General features: G+C 41.8%; 1 protein-coding gene across 7 annotated transcripts in view; it reads right to left on the minus strand.

Annotated features, from left to right (window-relative positions):
• The window catches only part of UNC5D (unc-5 netrin receptor D), a 538,042-nt gene that overhangs the window by 20,756 nt on the left and 500,419 nt on the right, over window positions 1-16,867 (minus strand). For all 7 annotated transcript variants that reach the window (XM_004758268.3, XM_004758266.3, XM_013059292.2 and 4 more), the window contains 2 exons: window positions 12,465-12,614; window positions 5,550-5,714 (listed from right to left, as the gene is read on the minus strand). In XM_004758268.3, the coding sequence (XP_004758325.1) occupies window positions 5,550-5,714; window positions 12,465-12,614 (315 nt within the window). The remainder of the gene's footprint in view (window positions 1-5,549; window positions 5,715-12,464; window positions 12,615-16,867) is intronic.

Raw genomic sequence — 16,867 nt, forward strand, 5'->3', positions numbered from 1 at the left:
TGCTGTTTATGAACTTTTCTGGGAGCCTGCCCTGAAGCTTTTTCCAACATTAACACCCCTTCCTATGGCAGGCACCACAGCCATGAGAGACCTTCTTGGCAAGTGGCCAGGCTCACATAGCTGTAAACCTCAGTGAGTGTTATGCCTTCAAGAATCTGTTAATTGAGGAAGCTGGCTCATGCAGAGATCTTATTAATGATAATATGTTTTGTTGTTCCATAACCATTTGACACAGTTACATTTTGAGGGCTGTGTCTTAGATACATGGTGCCTTAATTCATTATTTCCAAAAGGGTATCTCAGAAGATGTTCCAAGAAAGAGCCGATCTCTGGTCAAATACATTTGAGAAATGCTGCATATTATATCCTCTGCTTGGAAATTCAAAGTACATATTATCATATTAAATAGATTCTACTTACTGGTTTTAGTTCTAGTCCCTGGAATATTATAGAACAACACTCATCAAAATTCTTCCAGTATTTCATGTTAGCATGGGGTAATAGAAAAAAAATCATGGTTTTCAGAGGCAGAGGGAACCTTGCTTTGGGGTATAATTTTATACTTTTTAGCTCAGCGACCTTGGAGGTTCCATGACATCTGTCCAATTTCCTAATCAGTCTTTTGGCATTTTTTTTTTATAGACACCATAAAGGTTATGAAATGTGGTGAGAATTATCCAGGTAGTTTGTAACATGGCTGAAACCAGAAGTCTGACTTCCTAACACCTGTACCAAGATTCATTTCTCTATGCCACCCTACTGCCAGATAGGCAGGTGATTAAGAAAAATGCTGAGCATTATTAGATTTATGCTTCAGGAATTAAAAGCAGGAAGGGCTTCCTGGAGGAGGCATTTTGGTGGGCTTCGAAGGATGGTGGTCCATAAGCTATTAACTGAATAGAAACTGAGTGGGTCACTAGTGATTCTTTGCAAAATGAACAATTCTTATTCTGATATGTTAGATGGTTATAAAATGAACCAACTCAGGCTTCTTGATGTATGAAACAGGTTACAAGAAACATTTTTAATCATGGCTCATGAAATTTCTCCTAGCCTTTAAACAATGTAAATCGAAAACAGTTTCCTTCAATTTCCTGACTTAAGGCAGGAGGTTGGACTTTAAAAGAAGGTAGAAACCGAAGAGAGGAAAATAAGGAATTCTGTGCAAGATAACATGGGAGTTGTCATCACAAATTGGCATCCAAAGGGGGTTCACATGTGAAAAGGTGGCTTGCAAGTGAAACTTAGAACACTGAAAGTATCCCTGATGGGTGACTGCATAGACAGGGCTGGCTTGTGCAATCTCTTACAGCATCTTTGAGTGGACCAAGCTCACCAGGCTCTGCCTTTACTGTTGGCAGGAGAGAGACCACCCCAGATCCACAGTGTTCAGGACAGAAGTGGTAGGATTCCAAAGTGAATAAAGTATTGTAGGAGACTGACTCTTAAGTATTTTTTCTATTTTTGACACTAATAAGTGGGCCCCCATTTCCCTCATAAAGTTTCCCAATTCAAATATTTGCCATGCGTAAGGATGACAGTTTATGTAACATTTATGGTGCGTTCTAAAAGACAGCTGGGCCAAGTAATAAGAATCCTGTAGATACATCACATTTTCTGATTGTTTAAATTAAATATGCAGAGGAACAGCAGATTTTCATGCTCTGCACATGAGATAAGAAGCTGCTACTTGGCTAGCTGGGGAGTTGTAAATCAAGGAGAAATTCCAAGTATTCTGTCTATTTTGCAACAGACAAATCATCCCCCAACCTTCCACCACTTTTGGAAGAAAGATAAGAGAACTGCTTGAAGGAAAAATTGTAACATGCAAGTTTCCCATTTAAATTCTTTCTATCAAAAAAAAAAAAAAAAAAAGGATTTTCCAGTAATATTACATTAACAAGGGATGATGCAATAAATTACTTAGGGATTCTTCTCATCTCTTCAATATTAGTAAAATTATTTTTGATTCACTCCACAATTTTTAGATTGTTGATACCGTTGCTTTTACAGAATTATCAGTTGGTGATAATCGTTAGGTAATTCAGTGAGGTTACATTTAAAGAGAATCACCTGCTTTTACAGATAGACCCAGTAGTGGCCACTCTAAAAAAAAATATTAAAAAAGTACGTTATCTTGATCACTGAAATAACTTTTAAGTGTGAGAATGACATGGATGATTGTATTTATTTGGAAAGCCATTTAGACGAGAGGCATGAAGGAATGAGAGGCATGGGAGGCTCAACATGAAGAACCAAAGGCCTCCAATGAGGATAATCACTGCACTGATTCAGCTATTTAAAAAATATTAAAATAAATATTATCTTATAAATACAACCACATACATACATATCTCTTTTACCTCTCATGGTTCCATTGTTAAATTCATGAAACACACACTAAGAGATCTATGAAAGTAAGGTAGGAAGTTGGAGCTCTGAACTTAACAATACAGAGAAATTTTTTTTTTTTTTTTTTGGAGTGGGAAGAGGAACAGATACTTAAAAAATTCAGATGTCTTTGGAAAGCTTCAAAAGATTTATTTCCTTATTATTTTTATTATTATCTTTAATCAATGAAATGCTATTACTAACTCATGAAAACCATCTAATGCAGGATCTTCCAGCCTAAAGGCCATAAGGAATCATGCCCTTACGGATCTATTATGCCCAACTCACTGACTGATACAAGTTCATGTCTAGAATGTATCTTGTCTCCTCCTCAGGTAATCCCAATTTCTCAGCGCTTTACGGATCTTTACTTTTTCTGAAACTGTCTACTACAAAAACCCAAGTCATTTTTAGGGTAAGGAAGATGCTTTGTATTCACGAGTCCTACCAGCAGATGTATGTTTCTCCCAGGAATGAGACAGTCCCGGAGTTGGAAAGAACATGAGAGATCAAAAAAAATTCACCGAAGACCTCCCTTTCCAGGCAGACGGACATGTGGGAAATCTATTCTATTCTTGAAGACCTATAGAATGAATACTTATGCCAGCCTGTCCCATCCTTCTGCAGTCTTGAGAAAAGAACTTCCCAATTTTCACCTACTTTCATACTCGAAGACAGATTTTCGATTTGTCTTAGTGCCTAAGCCCCCCAGAAAGAAGGCTAACATTATGCACAAGTCAGTATTGCTAAATTAGACTTCCCTCCGAAAGTTGTCTAGAATGGAAATCCAGACTTTGACCTTGATGCCAGGTACCTCAGTTGGGAACTCTGACTCCCCACTATTGGTTTTATCATCTTGAGCAAGAGGGTTGACCTCTTTGAGAAAATGTTACATCATGTCAAATTGTGACAGTATAGTATTTAATCCACAGAGCTGGATGGTTACATGTTAAAGCAGCATGAAATGGTACCGAACCACAGTGGCTTTCAAAAGTTCTTAATTTTCTGCTGACAAAATAACAGATTTGCTTAAGAAATACAGTTTATTACACAGAGATAGAGATGCACTGGGCCAAATGCCAGCAGTAAGCCTTGAAGCCATTAATAAAATGATCTTTCCAGGGAGGAGGTTAGGGAGAGGGTGGTGGGGTTATGGGCATTGGGGAGGGTATGGGCTATGGGGAGTGCTGTGAAGTGTGTAAACCTGGCGATTCACAGACCTGTACCCCTGGGGCTAAAAATACATTATATGTTTATAAAAAAAAAAAAAAATCCTTCCAGGATTGAAAGGGTTACTAGAGCTTCTAAAATGGGAGTAGTCTCATACTGGATGGTGGTAACCCGACAATGAATAAATATTATCCAGATGCTGGCCTCTTACTATCAAGAGATACCACGGTGTCGTCTTTTTCAGGGCATTTCAAAATGATTGTAAGCTTGCAAAGCATTAGACAAGGAAATGGAGAGTAAAGGGTAAGACGCTGTTTATTAGCTCCTTTTCCTCCCCTGCACTTCCAAAATGTGTTGAAGCAAGGAGCACAGGTACCAAGCGTATCAGCTCTCTCACAGTCCTTTAACATGGATTTCCTGTAATAGCAGAAGTTGGTCCTCACTATTGGAGTGCCTTAAAAAATAAAAACCCTTTAAGCCTCGAATTGTTGCGTTGAGCTGTGATCAGACATTTAGGGCAGTTTGCATCAGAGGTTATCTTTCCGTCCTGCCCTTTCATGCTTTTCTGGACACCAGAAGGAAAATCGGCTTGGATTTTCCCTTTGTGTTTATTTGAAAACTTTCCTGCAATTTTTTTATTTTACTTTGAAATGTACTGTGTTAAATATGCCACGACTGTTCAAGAAAGAGACTCTCAAAATATCCTACGTTTCTGGATCTACCTTTCCCATCAAAACTACTTTACCACACAATGTTAATTGGCGATAATGAATGCAAATGCTGCGCAAACATGTCAGTTAAGACAGCTATCAGTTTTGAGGCACAATCCTTTGGAAAGCCATCCGCATTTCAGAAAAACTATTCGGGAGAATTAGCAATGCTCACTTTGCATAAACAATGAATGGAAATGAGAATGAATTGAAGTGATAATGCTATGAAGCTAAAGGTTTAAAAAAAAAATAAATTGAGTGGTATGCATATACCATTTGTTAAGCCTTCTGCCAAACCTGAATGAATAAATACATATTATTTATATATTTGTACATAAATATGTATGTGTGCCTGTACACACACATGCATATATATATATATATATATATATATATATATTCTACTGATGAGCAATAAGATGCATTTTTCTACACTGCCCAGGGATTACCTTGGAATTCCTCAACAAAAGCATCACATGCTTCCCCTCAGCTACTCCAGCCCTCTACTCTCAAATAACTATTCAGGAGGGACTGCTATCATCTCCTCTCTAAGCCAAGTTCACAGCCATGAAGCCATTCAGTGGTTAAGGGCAAATCAGAGCCGTGGCGGAAATCAGGTGTCTTTTTGCAAAAGTGAATTCTCTTATTCCCATTCTAACTCTGCTCTTCAGTAGTGATATGACCTTGGACAGTGTCCTCTCCCTCTCTGCACTTGTATTTCCTTACTTTGTAGTATGAGACTTACATCTACTCTGTCGTACATGAGTGCATCGATGAATCTAGATTCAGGGGGAGATGGGGCTATGCAGAACCCTGAATCTGGAGGCTAGGAGACCTTGTAAGACCATAGGGAACCCGGGTCCTGAAGACGAGTTGCGGAGAACTGATTAGAGCCATGGTGACCTTGCGCCTGCCTCTTCATGGTACATGTCTCAGATGTACCATCAGCCACCAAAGAATCTCAGAAGATATTCCAAACCTACTACCGACTGTTAGATTGCTTGCAGTTTTGTATATAAAAAGCCTTCTACTACTTCTTTCCCCTAAGAGCTCTCCACAGAGCCTAAGCTCTGATGGGTTCGAGTTTCTCTGTCCAACAGGAAGCTCAGTTCAACTGTCAGCCCGGGAAGTGTTTATTTGCCCTTATGGGTAGCGAGGATTAAGACTGGGTGCATTCCGAAGCTCTTTTGGACCCTGTGTAGCACGACTGAAATAGGTACATTGACATTAGTGTCCTGTCAAAATGGCGTCAAATGGTCCTGCCAACCAAGGACTCACCTCCAGGATGGACGTCTGCACTTGGAGGATCTGTTCATGGCCTTTGAGCTGCCGGATGCAGATTTTGCAGGACAGCTGGGTGGTGGTGGGCGTGTAGCGCTCCAGGGAGAAGGCACAGTGCAGGGGCTGCCTGTTACTGCACCACACGCGGGAGAATGGGACTTCCTGCAGGGAAACGGGGGACAGAAGGGGGCTGTGGTGTGCAGAGCCCGGCTGAGAAGAGTGGCCACTAGGAGAGACTTAATGGCAATAATTATGATGATGATGACAACGACTGCAGCAGAGAAAATTGCCCAAGCGACTTTGGTGGAATTATTGTAGAAATAATGTTCCAGCATATGCCAAGCAGCACAGAAAGTAATTAATGTCAATTCCAATTGATAACATTTGAATTCCAAAACCACAGTGCCAGAACTCAGATTTCACTTGGTGACACACACAATTAGCATACTATCAAAAATTCATCCTCATGTTTTCCCATGGAAAAAAAATGTTTTTTAGAAGACTCCTCCAGTCTATCCTTCTTCTTAAGCCTGGGATAGGATGATATCTTTTCCCTTAAGTGAAAATTATGCTAAAGAACTGACCAGAACATATCCCAACACCACACAAACTCATACAGAATTGTATAAACAGAACACGATATTGCTAATGTATCCAACATAAAAATTATACTTACTGCCGATCTCTCTCTCTCTCTCACACATACACACAGGCATGCACACACTCTCCAGAAAGAGACACAAACAAACTAGGCTCCCCAGAACAGTCCTGTTTGCCAGCTCCTCATTCACTCAGTTCATCTGTTCAGCAATTATGTGCACGGTGCCTGCTAATGACCAGACGCCGTACAAGATGAACAATAAGGAACAGGAAACTAGGTTCCGTCTCTACCGTTACAGGACTTACAGACAGGTGAGTGGCAAAACCAATTTTTACTAAACGAGGGGGGAAATAATAAACTCTATATACATCAGCCTTTTTCGCCATTACTAGTCAGTGCCTGCCACTGAGCAGACCGTGCTCAGGCATGTGGCTTTACAATAATGCGAACTAGAGGTCACTCACTGATACTCTTTCATCTACTAAAAAGTCTCTCCTTCCTACTCGAATGAAGCTGAGATTCTTGGCAATGACCATGTATGACCAGCCTCTCGTAAGGTTCATCCTCACCTTTTTCTCATCTCATTAATGTGCTCTTTTTTTACCTGTAACTATAAATACCATTTTCTCCAATATTCACACTGGCAGGTGGCAGAAGATGCATCAGGTTTGGAGGTTTGATACTCTGAAGTGTGACTGGTGATAAAGCCATCATGTGTTATGAGACTGGCGGCCATGATTAAAATTCAGTCTCCTCACTTGGAGGAACTAGGGGTAATCTAGTTCTTCCTGAGCTCTAATGGGCACATCGTTTTTTCTTAGTTTAGTTTTCTCTGTGGATTTTGGATGCTCCTGAGGGCGAGGGGTGGGGAGGGTGACCAGCAAGGAGGGATGGACTCTGACTGTTGTCCACTTGAAGAGAGGCGGGCTAGCTGAGGGAGTCTGAGAGAAGAAACTCTCGCCCTAACTCCTACCTCACATCTCAGTAAGGAGTATAGGCATTGTGGTCTTGTTTCATTCGTTCCTAATCCTAAACCGAGGGAAAGACAGTGGAATTTTCATTTCAAGAAGCAGAGAGAAGTGAGGTGGATTGGTGAGGTCCCCCGGCAATCTCTGGAGGAGGTCACTTTCCCGGTCACATCAAAAATGACTTTTCACCTGCACCAAATTCTACACCAGATAAATAATAATATATATTTACAAGTTCTGACATCTCTTCTTCTTCTTCAACCTGACTCTTATTGTCTTCCTCCCCCTAAGGCTCTTCCATTTTACAAGCCGTGGGTAACCCTTACTTCATGATCTCAGGCTCCAACACTTCTCTCTTTGCTTGCTGAACTCATCCCATCTGCTCACAGATGCCCAACTGCCACCTCTCTGTGGAGAACTCCCAGTGGCTACATCGCTGGAGTTTATCTCATTATTATCAATCACTGACATTATACCCCTAATCACTACAAATCATTTTATTTGGCCTTTACTTTCTCGGAGAACTCTACCTTTTCAAAACTGATTATCACCACTCACTATCTTGTCCTTCTCTAATTTTCCCATCGCCATTAATGATCCTCCTCTCTCCTCATTAGAGCTAACTGTAGTGACCTACTCCCCAGGCTCCTGCCTGCAGTTTCTACAATACTGAGCTAATGAGGGGGTTAGAGCTTGACCGGAGAGAGAAACAGGACGCAGTTGATTGGTGTTCATCAGGAAATAGCATCGTGATGTGTCTTTTACCTCTAATCATGAGTGGGGGGACACTGATGTGACCAGATTGCTGGGCATTGTGCTCTCATTCCCAGAATCCTTTGAGATGGGGGCCCAGTATGGCCCCTTGAGTCTCCTGCCTTGTGGCTCCATCATTTGTTGTCCCCTCTTCATTTTACTTTAAAAAAAAAGATTTAATTAATTTATTTATTTGACAGAAAGAGAGATCTCAAGTAGGCAGAGAGGCAGGCGGAGGCGGGGGAAGCAGGCTCTCCCCTGAGCAGGAAGCCCGATGTGGGGCTCAATCCCAGGACCCTGGCACCATGACCTGAGGCAAAGGCAGAGGCTTAACCCTCTGAGCCACCCAGGTGCCCCCCCCATCTTTATTTTAATAGCCCTCAAATGAACTCTCCTTCAACTAGTACATTTTTTTTTATACTTCCTTTGCACCACCCCCTTCCATGAAAGAAACTGTAACATAGGGCTCAGTAGTTAACTAAGAAAACTAAACTAGTGCCTGGGTGGCTCAGTTGGTTACGTGTCCGACTCTCGATTTTGGTTCAGGTTCTGGGCTCAGGGTTGTGAGATCAAGCCCTCTGTTAAGCTCCATGCTGGCTGTGAAGCCTGCTTAAGATTCTCTCCCCTCCCCCTTCCTCCCCCACCTCTTAAAAAAAAAAAAGAGAGAGAAAGAAAAGAAAGAAAGAAAATTAAGGTTTTTGTGTTTTTAAATGGAAATTTGAGTCTTTACAGTGTAACGTAAGTTCTTGGATGTCAGGGCCAGGCAGAGCTGAATTCAAGATCCTGCTCTTAAACTGACCTCCTTGTTGTGTGGTAGATCTGAATTCTTGATAATGTTTCCTAACCTAAAACAAAACGAAATAAAACAATGGTACTGGCCATTCATTGAAAAGTATCTTCTCTGGTATAATTTGCTACATTTCTCCAGAGAATGATGGCAGAAAGGTAAGAGAGTAATGCCCACTGCAGACTGTCTTCCCTTGTGGGAAGCCAAGAGAATCAGCACACACTCCTCTCTTTCCTCTTTACATCCCACTGCACACAATCAAAACATTTTAAAAATCTGATTTTAAGACTGTCTCGAAAGAATATTTCTTTTTATTGTTGGCTTGAGTAGCAGCTGCCAATAGAGCTCCACAAAACATTTAAAAGTAACGGAATTAGAAGCATCGTGATTACTGTGTTGTCAGGGCATCATTTTTGCTTTCATTTATTAAAACAAACAACCAAAACAATCACAGGCACCTGGGTGGCTCAGCGGGTTAGGCAACTGTCTTTGGCTTAGGTCATGATCCTGGAGTCCCAGGATCGAGTCCCATATCAGGCTCCCAGCTCGGTGGGGGGTCTGCTTCTCCCTCTGACCTCTACCCTTCAAGCTCACTCTCTCTCTCAAATAAAATAAGTAAATAATAAATCTTAAAACAAAACCAAACCAAAAACTATCAAGATTCTCACCGAGTGAGAGAAATGTTGCAGCAAGTTATACGGGAGGATAAAGTGTAGCAAAGTTACTGGTGTTTAAAGCATTCAGGAAATGTTTTCATTTTGAATCCCATTATAATTAGGTTCCTGGCAGATGGAGAGAATGTAAATCACATCCTAGCAGGAGACAGACACTGGGTTCCCCAAGACACAAAGTATGCTGAAAAGACAGCTGCTTTTATCTTCGGGAGAGGACAGCCTGACTTTCTGTTTTGTAGGATTTAAAGAATAATATTGTACTGTGTACTGTCTCTTCCAGCTTCTCCACCCCACAGTCAGCAAGAAATAGCAGAACATACGATTCAGGAGCACCCAGGTCCCAGGAACTGATGGAAAGCAGAATTAGTTACCTCCTAGACGAGGTCTGCTAAGTCTGTGGAGAGCATCTCTAACTGGCCCAAGTCTGAAAAAGCCTGAGAATAAGAGAAGGAATACTTGGGTATTTTTTGGCCCTGGGGTTGGGGTGGGGACTAGTAGTGTGGTTTGTAGTGTGGCATTTCGTCAGCTGTAATCCTCCTGAACCTAACCCAACAAGATTTCAAAGCCAGCTGGTGTGCCTATACACAGAGTTTCCACACGTAGCTCTGGATCCAACCTTGAATTCATACGATTCTAAAAACATTCCTCATGCAGTTTGGTTGGTGTCTGCTAGGGCAAATATTCTGTGCAGTGGGTCTCTCCTACGCCTGAAAGTTCTTAGTGAATTCTACAGAAGAAAGGCAGGGTTCTGAGGAGAATAGGCTTTGAATTCCAACAGGAATATGTTGCTTCTCAGATTCCTGATGTGAAGCTAGAGAGAGGAGGAGAGAGGAAGGCCAGTGGTCTTCCAAGTGCCGAGCTGGGAGATGACGGAAGACGACAGCGAGATTTACCAGCTGAAGGAGAGCCCTAGACATGATGTCAGGAAGACTGAGACTTTCTGTCTCTGCAGTAGCTCTCGGTTAGTTCCCATCCACTAAGCCCTAATGAAAAGCCATTCTCTGTTATCCACGCCGAGTTGATCAGTGCACATCATGCTCGACATGAGGTTCAAGCAGGATGAACACAAACCCTCCCCAAACCGCTTCCATCCGATGCCTGGAACAAACACAGCAGGGCCATTAAGAGCAGCACAATATGCATTCATACAAAGGAGGGGATTTCAGGGATGACAAGGGCGAGACAATTGGTGGCAAGGAGGGTGGTGGCGGCGGGGAGGAGGAACAGAGCAGAAAGCCACTTATGGGTGAGAAAAATGAAGTGGAAACGCAACTCAGTGGCAAACCTCCTGGTGCAGAGAAAATTAAATTATTTCTCAGCCTTCCAAGACTCTTTCAAATTATGCTCAATTACAGAAGGCAAATATTTATCCACGTTCACAACGTCCATGCAATCCAACCCATCCCGGGAGTAAAGCTTGTTGGATTTCCATGTAAGCCAATGCCCTTTGGCTTTGGCTGGCCGTGTTGCCTGCTCTGAGGTCCACACATTATTAGCCCCTGACGCCTTTCCTGCCTGGGACTCTCCTTGGAATTCCTGGTGCTGAAATTATTATTTAAAAGCCAGTGCAAGGTTATGGTCCTTTCATCTGATTTTTTTTTTTTTTTTATCTCTAAACATTAAACTTAATAGATACTTTGGATGGAGGCACTTGCATTAGATCCAGTGGAACAATGCCTTTAAGCCTATAAAGATTAATACACAGGAATTTACATGACTATCAGGACCTGTTTTAACAATGCCCTGAAGTTCAATTTGGACTGGAAACTCTGAATCCTGCTTTCCTGGACACAGAGACATCTAGGTCTTAGAACGTCATAAACAATCCATTTATTCATAGAAAACTTCTCACCATACGGAAATACGCTGAATGTGTCAAAAAAAAAAAATGGTTTAGAGCCATGAGAGATGCTTTTGTTGCTCTGAATGCCCTCAAAGTGTACACAGAGGGGCAGTTCCCAAGGTAACGAGAAGTCTGAAAAGTAAACAGGAAACTATAACCTTGTCCAATCTGAAAATCATGAATTTTCGAAGGTAAAAGGGCTGGTGGTTCAACTTTTTTCTTTTTTCTTTTTTCTAACTCTCATGGCGCAGGCAAGGTTTTTCTCTCTGTGATGTGCCTCGTTCCCATTCGGACAAGCTGGTTTACCTTGTGCAAGTTTTTGGTTTTTGTTTTTAATAAATGCCACAAGGATGGAAGGGTTAAAATCCCATAGGGCTCTGCAGTTTATGACAGACACAAAGGCATCTGAAAGCCTCCCGTGATTCTGGATCAATCTGAGCCCACCAGAAGCTTTTCCAAAGTTAAGGACCTATCCTGTCACTTGGAGCACAGTGACTTTGGTTTAGGAAACAACTGTAGACCAGTTAGCTGCTTACAATGATGGCACTCATCACGGCGAATTTCCGTAGCATTTGGTGGCAGGGTCACACATCGATAAGAGAACTTTCTATGCTAAGCAACTACTCAAATCCCCTAAAAGGCATCTGGGGAGACTCGAAGTCATTTTGCAATGTTTTAAAAATTCTCTGATACAGAGATAGGTGAATACAGAAATATCTTTATAGGCTTGTAAAAGGATTCTAAGAGGCATGATCCTTTCTTTGGCTCTCCGCTTATAATTTCCTCTTCCCATCGCACCCAACTCATTTGGTGGCCAATACTTCATATATTCAGGATGAAACTTCTTGCGTTCACCCCACCAGCCAGAGCTCCCTGGAACTCAAAATCGCCACCCCCGGAAGGACTGACAGCCAGATCATTCACAGCTGACAATGATTAACACCATGTCTTGTAACGAACTGGTTTTAATAAAAACAAACGACAAACCAACTTCGTTCTAAGTTGCTAAAGGACTATCTTCCACCTACACTGAGCAAGAGTTTAAGTGGGAGAGAGGAGAAACTTCACATTACCGGACCTCAAGCACCTGCTCAAAACCTGTGAGTTGATGACAACATGACTCATTTCCTGTGTACCATCCAAACTGCTACATTTCTGTGACACTTGGAGACTAAATCCATACTTCTCAAGGAGAATGTAAGTCAAAAGCACCCTCACCAGGGTTTAGTGACACACTTCCTGGTTAAAGCAAAGCTATTTCTGGTAGCAGCCCGTTTGGCCAATACCTGGCATGCGGTGAATGGTTTAATTCTCCAGAGGAATGGGGGAATATCAAGGACCGAGATCTGAAGACTGAAGGTGTTCCCCTTGAAATGCAGCAACTTTGGCTCTTCCAGTAGCTGTCCACCTTGGTGTCTTTCATCTGAAACCACTTCCTACGGGGCAGGAAAGAGAAAAGAGGCACAACAATGAAGTAGCCGATGTCTGCCACATTTCTCTCCTATCCACACTCCCCCAGAAACAGACAAACAGCAGAACAGACCCTAGCTTCTTTGCTACCCCCATATCCTTGCAAGGTCAGGACTGGGGACTCAAAGCTGCTGGCTAATAAACTGGGCAGAAAGAAACAATTGTTCTTCATTATTTGCTGAACACACCAGGCCCTTCTTTAAAACTAAAAGACCTCCCCGGCCCCAAGCGAAATGTTACACTGTTGAGTTTCCACAAGTGTGTGAATTTCATCTGCTATAACCATAACCACGGAATGTATACAGAACTTTTTAGAGATTTTATTTATTTATTTGGCAGAGAGAGCTCAAGTAGGGAAGGAGCAGGCAGAGGGAGAGGCAGAAGCGGGCTCCTCACGGAGTGGGAGCCCGATGCAGAGCTGGATCCCAGGACCCTGGGATTATGACATGAGCGGAAGGCAGACGCTTAACCAACTGAGTTACCCAGGAGCACTGGGATGTATTCAATTTTTACACTGAAAGTTGAACAACAATTTCACCCTTTTACCCCTCTACCCCTTCACATGTTCACCATGAATATGAACATTATATAATACTTATTCTTTGGTTCAAAGTAAATATTATAGAGGGAATGTATCCTATTTATTTGTAGTAACATTCATTAAAGTTATGCCAAAAGGGGAAGAAGAAGGTTGTTTATCAAGTTAGTTTTAGCTCAGAAAAAATAAATCAGATTCCTGAAGGTAAATACTCCTGTATCCTTTGTGGAGAAATCTTTATATTTAATACAAACACAATTCACCTACATTCTATGGAGCAAGCCATTTTAACTGGTTCCAAATTTGTGGTGTCTAGAATCCTATTGGAGAGATGATAAGCCAAGTAAAATAACCGACATGAATTCTGCAAAAGGTTAACCTGCCGTTGGGGTGAGGGTGTTCGTGTTACTGGAGATAAGAGAACTCCCTAAATCCATTTCTTAAAATCACCATTAACTGACGTAGAATTCCCTTGCAGAGGTACAATAAATAAGAAAACTGAGATCCTTTAATTATGTCCTGTAATCTTCCCAGATTCTAAAATAGATTGTGAGAGTCAGGCAAGTAGGCTTACAAATACAATAAAACTTACATTTCAATTATCAGCAAGTAAAAGCAGCCCCAGAGGTTATCTTACTGGCCCTTGTCTAGGTGCAGAATAACAGGAATTAAAAACCATGTCTTACTAAGACACAGCTGTCCAGCTTTTACCTGTCACATACCCGTACTGTTAACCAGTTGTTAGTAGTATCTTTTCTCAGGACGAAATGATTTGATTCCAAGGTCATTTGCTCCGGTTATTTTAATGAGAGGGGTGTTTCTTGGGGGCTCTTAGGTCAGTGCTGAACTTTCTGTGATGTAGGAAATGGTCTCTATCTGTGCTGCTCAATATGGCAGCCGTTGGCCACAGTGGCTATTAAGCATTTGCAATGTGGCTAGACCGAGGAAGGAAGTGAGTTTTTCATTTTCATTAACTTTAAATATCCACATGGGGTTTGTAATTACTGTACTGAACAGCACAGTCTCGGGAGTTCCTCACAGTGGGGGTCTCTGGGAGCTGGGCATGACGACATAGTAGCCGGCCTCTGATGGCCACTGCGAAAGGTGGACAGATCATGGCAGGAGGGGGCGGGGGGGAGAATTCACTCCAAAGGCTGAGTGGAGATCTTTACAGATGCTGACCGCTGGTTCCTTGTTGAGATTTAATGAGTGTCCACTGGAGCTATGCCTGAGCTGGGCTCGAGTTTACAAAACCTTCTCTGCCACCAGGGAGCTCACAGTCTAATGAGAGGCTCAGAACAATGGGCTTCTGATGATCATATCTAGGTATTACAAATAACGTGTCTACCTAGGAGGTCAACGCAAGGCATAGGCTATAGCCTAACCCAGATGGGAGGAGAGGCCAGGAAAAGAAGTGGGAAATCACCAGAAGAGGTGATACTTGAGCTGAACCTTGAGGCAAAGATCAGGGATGGGCACAGGAAAAGGAGGGGGCGTGCACTGGAGGCAGTGAGCAGGGTCTGTGAAAAGGTACCAGGCGAGGCAGAGCTCGGACAGGGTAGGGTAGAAGGTGAGTGGCTGGAGGTGATGAACATCAAATCATGAATTTTTGCCTCCTGTGCTAAGGACTTTGTATTTAATTTTAGAGCATGGATACTTGGGTTTTAAGGCGTATAAGAATTTCTGGGGGAGTGCATGTGCTCAAAAGAAGAATCTTGTAAACCAAAAATGGAGGCACATTTTTGTGGTTTTAGGTGGGGTACTCATTCTCTTTAGGCCTTTGTTCCTTAGCTGGGCTTATTTCTGGCCAAGCAACACCATCTGTTAACCTCTGTGCAATTCTAGTCTGAGATTAGAAACAAGGACCAATAAGTAAGGTACTTATTAAAAACACTTGAAAGCTACACAATAGCAACAGTGTGGACCCTTCCACCCATATTTGACTGGGCTGTTTAAAGCATGTCCCCTTTCTTTAAATAATCTAACTTGTCTGAGTGTATGGAGAAGTAAACTGAGGTCAGAAGATGAAGTGTCTTGTGCAAGATGGCACATTTCTTAGTGTAGGGCTTGGCTACTTTAATATTTAGAAACGATATGGAGCACCATCACACTAGAAAGAGAACTGTAGTTTTAAATCACATGTACCTTACTTCCAGATGAAAACTGAAGCACACCCCTCTCCCAAAGAAAGTCCTCTTCCTATTTACAGGGTTAGTGATGGAGTAAAGACCAAAACAGGGCAACTTGACTGTGGTCTGGTATTTTGTCTACATTTCGCTGCCTTTCTCTATTCTGTACTTGATTTTTTTTTTTTTTTTTTTTTTTGAGTCATGTGAAGGTCAGACTGTTATTAACTCTATCCCGTAAATAATTTTTCACTGGTGTGAGATATATATAAAGATGACATAAGTCAGTCTGTATTTGCCCTACGGTTATATATACTGCCTAAGCAGTCCCTGAAATGCAGCATGGAGAACATTAGAAATTTTTAATAGATGTCCACTTACAATTATCACAGAGGAAAATGGTACCTTTCAGAAATTCCTGCTTTACGGCCCCCAATTTAAATACAACCATGATTTACTTTTGCTTTTTTTTTTCTTAGCTTACTTTCTTCTCCACACATGGGACCCACCATATACAATTAACAGTGTCTCATAATCTTGCACCAAATATTAAGTAACCATAGTTACTCTGTAACCAAACAAGTAAGTATTAAAATGAAGAAGCCCGATAAAGAACTAATCATTGTTATTTCTAGATCTGTGAAGGCACAACTGGCTTCAGAGTTAAACTCCTAAGTATAAGCTTTAAAACACTCTCCAAAAATAATAAATGACACTTAGCATAGAATTCCCAGTTATACCTACAATCTATTGTATTCTTTTCAGGGCTGGGCCTGGACACCTGTATTTTTAAATGCTTTTTAGATAATCTTGATGTCCAGCTGGGTTTGAGAATCAGTGATACAAACAGCTCTGCTGAGCTAGTTCTGAGTCACTCAGTAGATGTATCTGCCCGAGTGTGAGGGCCGGTAGTCACTGCTTTTTCCTATCCGCCTCCTATATGACAAGGACCTTATGTTAGAGCTCCGGTTCTATTGTTAAATTGATATCTGCATTAATTAAACTCGGAAGTACGGTCTCTGGCTAGTTTATTTCCTATAAAATGTACCCAAAGGCTATGGTTGGTGGTGGTTCTAGTCTGTCTCCTTTCTCATTTCACCCTGGGGGCTGCTAGCTCTCCAGATCCTAGAGTTGTGGCCAGGAGAAGCCTGGGCTTTGTGCCTCAGTGAGCTCTTTATGTTGATTTAATGAGACGGGCAGCAATACTCAGGTGTGCTTCAGGGATACTAAAACAGGCAGGCTAAATTTACATATTTATGAGACAAAACTGCTTGAACTTAAGCATGTGCCTGCACACGCATGCGCATGCCCCCCCCCAGACACACACAGAAATTATGTCACTGCTGTGTTTTCCTTTAAATGCTTTACGTGAACAATATTTCCCAAGGTTGCATTATTGATAAACACAAGAACTACATCTGGAAGAAATCCTTTGAAATTAGATTCTAAATCCACATTAATGCCAAGTAAGTAATGAATACCGAGAGGTACTGAATAGGAGGTCTGGGAGCAATGGAGAAAAAATCTAGTTGTTTTTCCTTCTTTCTTTCTAAGA

This window comes from Mustela putorius, unplaced genomic scaffold (assembly GCF_011764305.1).
Source record: "Mustela putorius furo isolate JIRA1106 unplaced genomic scaffold, ASM1176430v1.1 tig00003976_pilon_pilon_pilon, whole genome shotgun sequence".
Lineage (NCBI taxonomy): Eukaryota > Metazoa > Chordata > Mammalia > Carnivora > Mustelidae > Mustela > Mustela putorius.